The sequence below is a fragment of the Anas platyrhynchos genome, chromosome 11 (assembly GCF_047663525.1).
Source record: "Anas platyrhynchos isolate ZD024472 breed Pekin duck chromosome 11, IASCAAS_PekinDuck_T2T, whole genome shotgun sequence".
Taxonomy (NCBI): Eukaryota; Metazoa; Chordata; class Aves; order Anseriformes; family Anatidae; genus Anas; species Anas platyrhynchos.
In genome coordinates, this window is record NC_092597.1 from 11,506,517 (window position 1) to 11,518,650 (window position 12,134).

At 39.9% G+C, this 12,134-nt stretch overlaps 1 protein-coding gene across 2 annotated transcripts in view; it reads left to right on the plus strand.

The window, feature by feature from the left end:
* UBE2Q2 (ubiquitin conjugating enzyme E2 Q2) overlaps positions 1 to 12,134 on the plus strand; it is a 41,078-nt gene that overhangs the window by 5,254 nt on the left and 23,690 nt on the right. Inside the window, exons 2-3 of one of the 2 annotated variants that reach the window (XM_027466619.3) lie at positions 7,926 to 8,030; positions 11,942 to 12,046. In XM_027466619.3, the coding sequence (XP_027322420.1) occupies positions 7,926 to 8,030; positions 11,942 to 12,046 (210 nt within the window). The remainder of the gene's footprint in view (positions 1 to 7,925; positions 8,031 to 11,941; positions 12,047 to 12,134) is intronic. The other variant, XM_027466620.3, reaches the window with a different exon arrangement.

Here is a 12,134-nt window from a genome sequence, read left to right on the forward strand (position 1 = left end):
ACTACAGATGGGTTGCTTACTGGAATTTCTTGTATAAATGGTTTCAGAACTGGGACTGTTTGTGGTCCTCACAGGAGCTCTCCCTGCCTTTTGATAATTGAAAGAGTTTTATAAAAGAACTATATTCTCTCTATTCAGCTTGCTGCTTTAACTGTTCTAGGAGGTTTTTGTCCAAGATTGAAAGATGCCTGCTGATTTTCCTTAATATTCAGTAACTTTAAAGAAACTAAAACTGCGGGCGGGGTGACTTCACTGACTTCACAACAGTCATTTGATGTTTTGTGATGGTTGCATTTGATTTGTATTGTCAACAGTATTTGTCAAAATAGGGAGCTGGCATTACCTTTCTTATCCTATAGCAAGGAAGAATACACTTAACTTTTTTTTTTAGTTGGGAGTGGGAGGTAAAATTCTTCTGTCAAAGCTTTCTGTCACTGAAATAGGAATAAGGGAGTAGTATATGAGGTGTGTCCTATTCTCCAAATAAAGCTGCACTTCCAAATTCACTATGGCAGTCTGTCTGCAGTGGGACACTGTAAAATCAGAAGTTATTAATGGAGTTGATCGCTTTTGCTCTCATAAAGTAACTTCTTTCTGTTGGACTTAAACTAGAATGAACCTGCAGGTATTTGGTCTGTCATATGCCTGTGGATATTGGTTATTGATGACATGTTGGTACCCTCAAATGTGTATTAAAAATTAGGGTTGATAGGAAGAACAGAGTGTGATTGGGTCCTGTGCGCTCTGTAATCCTGCTGATCCCATAACAGCAAAGGCTGTGTGCCTTGTGAGGTGGCCAGAATTGATTTTACTGGATTAAAGACCTGGCTGGCACATAAAAATTCTTTACTGGGTCATTGTTAATCTGGATCGCTTCCCAGTCTGCTTCAGCGTGTGGCTGCACAGACAGCTGTACCAGCACAACAGAGGGCAAAGGAATGAGTGAATGCTGGGGAACAGAGCCGCTTGTCTGAGCCCGCAGTGGTACTTGGGATCGCTCCTGTGTGGGGAAAACCTGAGCTGGTGTCAATCCCGTGGGTTTACACGGGTGTCTGGTCTGTGACAGTGATGCCTAAATTGAGAGAACTGGACTTGAACAGTCAAACTGGAATTAGAGTTTACCTGTAAAATCAAATTCATTTCAGGAAAATAGAAGATGGAGACAGTTCTCTGGATAGTGTTTGAGCTGTTTTAAAAATGGCAGTAAGAGTTAAAACTTCTGAATAGGAACAAATGGAGGGCCTGGAGAACAAGTCCTACGAGGAGCGGCTGAAGGAGCTGGGCTTGTTCAGCCTAGAGAAGAGGAGGCTCAGGGGTGACCTTATTGCTCTGTATAAGTACATTAAAGGAGGCTGTAGAGAGGTGGGTGTTGGCCTGTTCTCCCATGTGCCTGGTGACAGGACGAGGGGGAATGGGCTAAAGTTACGCCAGGGGAGTTTTAGGTTAGATGTTAGGAAGAATTTCTTTACTGAAAGGGTTGTTAGGCACTGGAACGGGCTGCCCAGGGAGGTGGTGGAGTCACCATCCCTGGAAGTCTTCAAAAGCCGTTTAGATGTAGAGCTTAGGGATATGGTTTAGTGGGGACTGTTAGGTTAGAGGTTGGACTCGATGATCTTGAGGTCTCTTCCAACCTAGAAATTCTGTGATTCTGTGAAATATTGGTAGAGGCTGATGAACAGAAAGAACTGCTGTTTTAGTTGTGCCTCTGTGGATTACTGTGCAGTGCTGTCAGGTTGTTTGCCTTTCTATGGTTCTGAAAGGTTATAAAACCCTGAATTCTGGCTGAAGCTGATTTATTTTAGATTATGAATGGGAATATGTCATTTGAAGAGATATGATTGCTTATTATTTAATAAGCAATCCGCTGTAGTTCTTCAGCTGTCAGCTCTGTAGGAGAAGTGAAAATGACCTGTCACCAGCTCACAGAAGACACCTGGAAAACTAAATGACTGATCACAGTAAGGAGATGCTATTTAATGTTCAGATGTTATGTCAACCTGCCTGTATGCAGTGCAGTTGAAGCTAACAGGAACAGAAGAGTTCTCAGTTGCACTTTGCTGGAAGTGAGCATTTAGCATATGTTGTGCTGGTTTCCTGTTTCCAGCTGTAATCTCTAAGTGTGGTACTGAAGTCATGATACTACATGTTTTGTTTCTTCTTTATCTCATGCATACAAGACACCCTGGTGTTTTAAGTAAGCGTAGAGAAGTTGGTGTGTGATTTCTTGAGATTTAGTTTGGGCTATGTTCTCCTTTCTCTCAGATCTCTTAACTTCTTAACCCCTCTGAGAGAGAGTGTGTTGGAGTTACAGATTTTCCGATAGCTTCTTCACTGTGTATTCAGAAAGACTGTTTGTGAAGGGAGAGGAAAGTTGTCAAGTTGTGAGAGGGGCAAGTGCACCATGTCTCCAATAGGATGGGGGTGAGCTATTTGGGCGCTTGAAAGGCCTAGATTCTCTGAAGGTAAAGAGAGTGGAGAGGAGGGAGGGAAAGCCTGTATTTTTGGGTGACAGCAGAAGTGACATCAGACTTTTCACATTGAGGATAACTGTCGTAAGTGTTAAACGCAAGACCATGTCTCCTGGGGAAGTTGTTCTTCTGAAGTTAGATGGGGGAAGAGCGTGGTGTGTTAGAACTGCTGCTAGCCTTACAAGAAGCCATTCTTGGCTACTCCAGGTTTGTGAAACATATGTTGATGATTTCTAGAAATACATTCAGAAAAGGTGTAGTTAAAGAAATAGGTGATTAATAACTCTTGATGGTTATAAGAAGTTTATATGTTTCAAGAAACTGGAATTCCTTCATCGACTTTTTACAAAAGTCTACCCACTAATGACAAAGGAAGAATATTGAAGAATCTGATTTGCAGTGTAACTTTATCTTTAGCACGTTTCTAGCTTCTTACTAGATAAACCATTGCCAGCTTGAATGCCTATGTAATGCATGGTTTAAAGAACCTGTGGTGGCTGAGAGCTCTAAACCAGCCATACTCTGACTGTCAAGTGAGGTTTTGTGCCTTCTCTACTTGGCTTGTGTGTGTTCTGGCTGCTTTTAGGGTAATGGTGCTTGTTTGAGCTGCAAGAGAGCATGTGTGTATGTGGATAGCAACGTGGATGTAAATCACAGAAGTGTGGCTTAGGTTACTTGACAAACTTGGAGATTACTGGCCTCCTGTACCTGCCTGTTTGAAAGTAGCATTTGGTTGAGTCTTTCTGGGAGTCTTTTTTTTTCTTTTTCCTTTCCTCAGAATGTCACTTTCTCCTTTATGTTTTCAAAGTAAAAAGATAAGGATTCTGCAGTAGTTTCAGGAGAATTCCTAGGGCTGGAGTTGAACAAAAGAACCTGTGCAGATGAGTCTGCAAGTTACAAGATTATTGCTTCTTGAAATATTCTTGTACAAATAAATTATGATAGAAATACTGGTCCTCTTCTTATTTAGCTGTGCTGTAGTTGCTATCGTATGAATATTGGCAATTTTAGCTGAATCTGTGTGTTGCAAGAAGTGTTTCATTATCTAGGCTTTCAGTTCATTTTAAAAATGTGTGGTAGTTGACGTGTGTTTGTACAGAACGTGGCTGTGCAAGGCGCAAAGCAGCAGACCATGGCACACCTGTCTGTAGGAGTCTGGTGAGACGAGAGCAAGGGGAACTGCACTGCCTGCCCTGCCCGGGAGGCCATGTGCTGTGCAGGCTGAAGTTGTGTCCGTAACCATTCTGCGTGCTCTTAGTGGAATCGTTTCCTTATGGTTAGCCTCCTGTGGTAGCCTCCTACAATCAGTAGGACGTGTTTGTACAGAGAAGTAATTTATTTTTGCTTGGAACAATTTGTGATTGCAGAGTGAAGTTTATAGGCACCTATGGAGGTGCGGTTTGTTGTGGTCTTGCTGTTCTCTGAGGCACCTGCCTTTGACCCTGCCATCTCTAATGTGGCTGCGTTTAATAACATAAACAGTTCTAGAGGAAGAAACGCTGCTCATTCCCTGGAGACTGTGTGGGAGAGGAAAACCACGACTGTGTTAGTTGTGTTGCTTTAATGTGCTCCTGAAGGTATTCGGCTGTGTCGTGATGAGTGCGTTAGCAGAACCCACACAGAACAGGATGATGGGATCCCTTCACCTGCCTCCTGCAAGCTGACGAATCTCTTGCAGTCCCTTGGGGTCTAAGGGGCTGCCAAAGCGTGCAGCTTCATCTTGGACTGTCTTGTTGTGCAGCCCGTCAATGCCAAGACAGTCACTGAAATTGAGGGTAGAATTAAAATAATTTTCTAAGTTTAAAAGCTGGCTGTATTGTAGTCAATTGAACTAGGTTCCTTACCAAATGTGGGACCTCTAACAAGTATTTGTACTGAACTGAGCAGGTTAGGCTTTGACTTCAGAAAGATTGTAGGGAAATTAAAACTAATATAATCTTGCTTTCTGTGGTGTAGTAGCAGCTAAAGATCGCTGTTTAACTCAACTCTAGTGTATAAAGTATGTCCTGCTGTTTATCTGCATTCAGCAAGTAACAGTGTGTTGTATACAGTCTTAACATCTAGAAAGAAAAGGTGGAAGTTTTCCCCTTATTCAGTAGGGACGTGTAAAATTGATGTTCTCTCCACAACCATCCTCTGTTAAATTTGATTTTTAATGCCCCCCAATGCATATAAGTGTTGCTCTGAAAATGAGTTTTGTTTAGTTATAGATGATGTAAAAACAGTGGAACTAGCTTCTGTCAGCGATGGAGATTTTGCAAAACCTTAGAAAATGGAATCCCATTAGAAATTCAATTCACTAAATTCCGTGCAGCTGGTGTACTAAGGAGATACAAAAAGGGGGAAAAATAAGACAGTCTAAGTTTATTTGAAAATTAAAATGAAAAACTGTCAGTGTGTACTTGCCATTTTAAACCGTAACCATGCAGATGTGTGTTTAAATGTGTTTTCTGACAATTTGTCGTGGTTAAAGGGCTCTGTTATGTGCAAGGAGACTTGGGTTACTTTTGCCTCTTAGTAAACATATGCAGGTTGCTGTAATCTTAGGAAGGTGAGCAAGATGATTTTATTATTTTTTTTGGGGGGTGGGGGATGAGGTTGTGGGTTTTTAGTGGTTTTTTGTTGTTTTTTTTAATTTAACTATTTCTCCCTTTAAATGGTATTGTTAAAATTTAGACATAGCTCATTCGAGTCCTTTTACTAACATCAAACAGTGTTGCTGTAGATCTATAAAGCAAGTTAAAGATTATATAACCTGGCAAGTAGAACACCCTTGCTGCTCAGCACCTATTGTTAAGAATGAGAAAGCTTAGATGGGATGTACGTAGAGGACAGATCTGTCTACCCAGGAGAAGCAAAATCAGTAAAATGTGAGCAGACCAACTTAGAGAAGATGGAACAGAGTATCTCAATGGTGAGATTCTGTGTGTCTTCTCTTAATATGCTGTGGTTTATTAGATGACTTGATAGGTTTTTGAATTGTTCCAGTGGCAGGAGCATGAAGCTTTTTTATTTTGTGTGCTTGTTAGCAAGCTAAATTCTTTTGCTGTATTCTGCAACAGAAGCACCAGACGTGTTTGTGCTGAAAAAGCTGCCAGTCTGTCCTGGTGTTACACAAAGGCTCTGTAGAAGTGATGATCCCATGCATTGTAATTATCTCTAGGTTGCTGTAAACATTCAGCCTTTGTCCTCAGGCCTCAGTCCCTGCTAGGTGTGAGGTCATCCCCGCGTGTCACAGCCTACTGAGCGCTCGCACTGCACTTGCAAGCTGTGCGGCATGCGTTAGCTTAGGAAAGCTGCCCAAATACGAGCATGCAGCCTTCTTCTCCTGTGAGGAATATTTGCTTTTGCTTGTGAAGAGCAGGAACATGTTACGTTACAGCAATTGCATAAAACAGATCATCTGTACAGATAAGCTAGATGCAGTGTCTCCAGAGGTCAGCTATGTAGTAATAGGTCCAAAATAATGTCGTTTTTAGCTGCTGAGAAACAATTATCATTTTCAACAGCAGGTATCTAGTATTGTAAAAGAATTGCTATTCTAGGGCTCCTTTTATGAAATGTCAACTTTTTTTTTTTTTAATTTGTGTTTCTTATGTAATATACCATAAATCCATCTGTCCTCTCTACAGAATGCAGGTACAGAAGAAAAGGCTGACTTCATTCTCTGAACACAATTAGCTCTTGTGAAGTTCAGTTGTTTGACCTCACAAACCACAAGCTTAGTTCTTCATTGCACACTGTGGTATTACAAACTCATGAGCTTGTTTATATCTCAGGATCAGAATGTTTGAAGTTTGTGTGTGAATTCTGTATTTCAAAATATAGTGACTCATATCCGCGTGAAACTCAGCTGTTCCAAAAATACGGATTTTTGATCTAGAAAAACTTGGTGTCAGTTATCTTTTTAAGTTAAAGAGAGCATAATTGTTGGTAAGTCTGAAGAATTAAAAAGTGTTGCAATAAGTAGAAAGGTACACTAACTTGCATTTGGCTGTTAATACTACGCATCTCCTCCTAAAAAGTTGGAATATGAAATGAAGTATCCATATTCCAGAATTCCAAAAATTCTGTCTTTTCTGCTACAGAGGAGTGAATGTGCTTACACAGTGTTTAAGAAAATCCTTTCTGATAAATGCATGGTTCCCATTCATGTTTCAAAAGCTAAAGCAGACTAAAAATAGAATGTCTAATGCATTTGGGGGGGTACAGTAATTTATATGTGCTGTACATTCACAGGGCAGGCAGTATCAAATCCTAGTATGTTTTCTCTTATACGGCAGGACTTGGCATTCATTACAGAAAATGGAATGAATTGAAATGAGAGCAGAGAATGAGGAAAGGATTTGTCATTCAATGCAAAAGGCGTCAGCATGTTCAAATAGCTGCTGAAAAACACATAATCAGTCCTGTGCTACCAGTCTCATGAAAGATTTGCTGCAAGTTTTTTGGAGGTGATTATTCTATAGCCCTCCAGACTGGGAATAAGTACTGAATGCAAACCATAAACGGCTTATTCTAGGTTTGTCCATGGTTTTGTTTTGGTGGAGAAAGGAGCAACAAGCGTCTTCCTTTTGAAGGGCTGTCTGCATGGCATCTTAGTGACAGAAAAATCATTTATTGTGGATCATGTGAGTGGTTGTTGGGCCATATTTGTTCCATGGTTACATGTGCCCTGACCATACATGTAGTTTATTCTGGAAAATCAAGTACACTTCTAATCCTGTGAAACCAGTTGATTTCACTGTCGTGACGATTGGTGCCTGCCGAACAGCTGTAGGAATCTATTGATGAAAGAAAGGTCTCTTCTGTAAGCTTTCTTGATAGGGTTGTGTGCATTATATCATTTGAGAAATCCTTCAGCGAAGGTTAGTTCTTTACGAGCCTTGTTGGTACAAAGGTAAAACAGTTTTGGGCATTGTGATCTGCCTGTTAACTTGTCCTCCAAGGCAGATTTGAACTGTGTTGCTTCAGTCTGAGGCTAATGTTAGAATAGTTCAAGTAATCCTGATTAAGGAGGAAATCAGAAGATTTCAGGTTTTGTTGCTTTCACAGATACTGTTTGGAAGAATCAATATTTCCATGAGAAAAATGGGGTGGATATAACTTTATTCTTTGATGTGTACTACTTGTGATTTTTTTTTTGTAATAACCATTTGTACTGAGTTTCTAAATGTCTTCCTCCTGCTCCACCTGCCCTCAGGGCTTGAAACTTTTTAGTACTGTCTTATGTATGTCCATTGTCTGATCAAGATAAAAATAGAACATAATACTAGGGGAACCTGTTAGCTTGGATTTCTTTCAACTTCTTTTGAGTTGTCTAAAATTACTGTTTTGCTTTTATTCCACATTACCTGGCTTAGAGTAGGATGAGGTGATGTTACTATGTTGTGAAATTTTTGGGTGATTGAGCTTTAAAAGCTTTGTGGTTTTATTTTGTTGTTGTTTTTTAAACAGGAGTCTTACCCCTCTTCATCGCCAATATGGTTTGTAGAATCAGATGACCCAAACCTGACTTCAGTCTTGGAGCGTTTAGAAGATATTAAGAAGAGCAATACTCTGGTGAGCAAGTGTCCGGGTTGTTTTGGGTGTATTTTTTTCAGTTCAGCTTTGTCACATTAATGAGCAACTAAATTAGGTCAGTTCAGGGGATGTTTTGGGGCCTTTGTAAACATAAGTTTCCTCTTTAAAAAAAAACACATGTAAGTAGCAGTAAAGATTTGAAGCAAGGAAGGAAAGATGACTTAAAAATGCTTGTTCTCTCACAGAAGTTTCATTCCCAGTAAGTTTAAGGCTTTCTGAAAATGATTAGTGAAATTCATGAGAACCTAACTGCTTGTATAACACTTGTAGTGTTTTCTTCGCACAGAGATCCACTACAGAGGCGAGAGGATATTCAGAGGAATGTTAAATAATATAGATCTTAGTCTGTGACCTCTAGCCAAGAAGACACAGCACAGCGTAATAGTAGAACACGTGGCCAAATGAGCTGTCTTCGAAAATGCATTTTTTCAGGAGGTTCTCCAGCTTGCAGCTGCTGTGACTAGTAGCTTCAGACTAAAACAAGGTTTTAGATAAGATGTTTCCTACTCCTAACTACCTACAGGTTTGCTTGCATTAGGGTGGAAAGCTTTATCATAAACACGTGTGGGACTTGCTGTGCTGAATTGCACGAGGACATAGACTACTTCTGTTTGTAGTAAGAACATCTGGTATCAAGATTGTACTTGCCTATGTAAATACTGATGGGTTGATGTAAGACACCTGTGGATGGCCCATTGTCTTCTTAGGAATCCACCCCACATCACGTAATGTCAAAAATGAAGACAGACAGGAGTAGTTGAAGAGACAAATACTTACGCTCCAAAATCTGACTTATTGTTCAAAAGGCTGGAGTTTGTGGGTATTGAGTTTTTGTACCTACAGCTTTCCCCCTTACAACACCCCCCATTCAAGGGAGTTGGAGTGATTGGCACACACCCTTCTTGTAGAAGGGATAAGGAACTACTTGCAGAAATGAATCCTGGAGTCTTCTGATTTATCTCCTAAAAACTAATTTAGTTGAACTCTTTTTTTTTTTTTTTTTTAAGTTTCAAATCAGTTTCTGTTTAAGTTATTGCAGCTACAAGACCATTTGTCCCATGTTGCTCTGTAGTTATATTAGAAACATTACTGAAACAGTAAAATTTTGAATGGGAAACTACATTGGGCTTTCCAGGAGCTCAAGTCAGCACAGCAAATATTATAAAGGAATTTATCCTGGTCTCTGAAACCATTTGGTATTACTCTGTTCTTTCTGCTTGCTTTGTAACTTTTGATGGATATCAGTTTGGGAAACTGAAGAGCATGCTCTTTAGGCATGAAAGTTAGGCAGGTATGTAAAAGCCTTTCGTTTCATGTGGTAGAAAGAAAACTGTTTTACCTATGTTAAAATCATGCGCATGTTTCCTGGAAAATCTTTTGTTGGTCTGAAGCTGATACTTATCTGGGTATCAGCATGGTATTTCTTTCTAAGAAAATTCCCCAAAACACAAAAGATTGAAAAGTTATTAAGAAGGTAGTAAGCACAGATAGCAGTGGCTTTGGAAGCTTCGGCTGTTTAACTGACTGTTCGTAGTGAATAAGATCCAGCCAGCAGAAGAAGGGGCTATAGGGTCTCTCTGACCCCTAATGTCTCCTGAGTTCATTATCAGACCCTGAAAATTGGCATTGCCTTAGTCTTGATAGGTAGTTGAAACTGACAGCCACCTTCCCTTGTGGTTGTGCCATGCAAAAGATAACTCCTACCTCAACTTCATTGTTCTGTTAAATATGAAGAAGGTTATAGTTCCAGTAGGGCTTAAATTCATGCAAAGATTAAAGCTGCCTGCAATCTCCAAACCTTGAGGGCTTGAGTTTACATGGACGACTTGAAAAGTACAGAATGCCTGGCACAAGTATGTGTACAGCTTGTCCAAATTGTTGTCACTAGGACACTACTTCTACATTAAGAACTTAGATTTAGCCCTACCTGGAGGAATGTCAGGTGACTGTTGGTGCTTCCAAACTAGCAGAGCAGCAGCAACTGTTATGTATCAAATCGTAGACACAGAAGAACACAAAAGTAAAGCAAAGTTCCTTTCTGAAACTGCCCAAGGCTGCTAAATACATATGGAACCAGTACTGTCACAGATAAATTGATAGCTAAGTAGTGGACGTGCTCTAAGTGACACTTACTTCTTCCCTCTCTTTCCTCATGTATCCTTCTTCAGCAGTTTTGTTCAGTGGTAGGCTAAGACTTATTTGTATATATACATATACGTGTATATATTCTCGTGTAATTATACACACCCTCTTCTACATGTATCTATATAATTACACTGTACTTGAACCCCATGTTTTCTTGGTAATCGGAAGACGAAGGTGCTTCATGATGAACTCAGCAGCACGCTAATCTCTTTAAAGATACCCTAAAGTTACTAATGCTTTCCTGCTGCATTAGAAAGATCTCCTTGCATGTCAAAAGGCCTCCCGATGTAGGATAGGTTTCAGAACAAATGTCCCGAACTGTTTTCAAATTTGTAAGATGTTAACACAGGCAAGAAAAAAATCCAAGAGGTGTTTTTATGTTCAGTATCAGCATTGTGGTGTCCATAAGAGCTGCTCACATTGCAGAATTTCTACAGGTACTGTTACAAAAATGACAATAAAATTTAACGATTATAATGTATGTATACAAGTATTTAATAAATTTGTTATCGTGCATTGATCATTTTCATTATTAATCATGCAGACTTTTTTTACACTGCACGTTTGATACCCTGTGGGTTATGCATATTGGTTTCTGTGTAGTTTCTGCTTTAGGCAGTTGATATTCTAGGGAACCTCTTGGTATCCTGATGGCCCACTTTCTGAAGTAGCAGCAAAGCTTGTGTGTTAAGCATTCATTTTCCATTTCTCAAGCACATGAAGTTAGCCAGGAAAAGCATTTAAATTATTCATACATGGCAGAAATCTGCTATTCCTTTTGATTCAGTGTCTTTGTGTACCACTAACACGCACCAAATCATGCTAGGCCTTGCTTAGAGCATGAGGTTGGATTGCATGATTTCCAGATGTGCCTTCTGGCCCAAATTAGCTTTTAATTTTTCATACATATGAGCAGAGCATAAAGGATAATGGTGATGGTGTTCCATGGCAGAAGGGGCAAGGGTATGAAAGTAATTCCTTCAGAGGAAAAATACTAAAATATTGGCAGTAACAAAGACTGAAGAAACTGGCATCAAGTGCTTTGTTATAAAAATGAAACTGCGCTTTGACAGTTGCATTAAACTAACCCTGAATTGTAGACTGCTGCCAAGGAAGGGAATCCCTCCTCTCCAATGCATGTTCCTGCCTCATCCTTTGTGGTGAAACTGGGTCTTTTGTGCTGAAGCACATTGGGGATTGATCTGTGTAGAAGCTTGTAAGTTGCTGCATGGCTGGGTGATTGTTGGTGCCAGTGTTTCTAGTCTTCTTTCTAGTGTGCTGCGCTGCTGTGCTCTGAAAAGGGATTCTTGATGTGAGGGATAAGGCTGTTCCTTCTTATAGTTTAAGACTTGTCTCTTCAAACTGGGAAACTGAAATGCGCTAGCATCTCTTAAAAAAAAAAAAAAACAAAAAAAAACGACCATTTGGTTATTCCCTAGCGATTTGTAGATCTGAGACCTATGCCTGGAATGGATGGTGTTGCCTGTGCAGATTATTCTTTTGCTTATTACTTTCTCCACTTGACATGAGGGAATCTTCTTTGTCTTGCCTTGTCCTTGGTTTCCCATTACGATAACTACAGAGAAAAATAAGTGTCTCTGTTCTAGTACCTGCAGACTTAAATGCTGGGAGACTGCATTGACTCCCAGTGACTGGGAGTTTATACCAACATGTGAGGAAACTTCTAAATACACCGTTCTGTGGTTTGGTTTAAATAGATGCTTCCATATTTTTTCTTGTTACAGCTTCTTCAGCAACTGAAGCGACTAATATGTGACCTCTGCAGATTGTATAATCTTCCTCAGCATCCAGATGTTGAAATGTTAGATCAGCCATTACCAGCTGGACAGGTAAATTAAACTCTGTGAATACCTTTGTATGGAAAATACTCTTTTTTCAAGTTTAAGAAAGTAGATGGTGAGAATGATTAAAGCATTT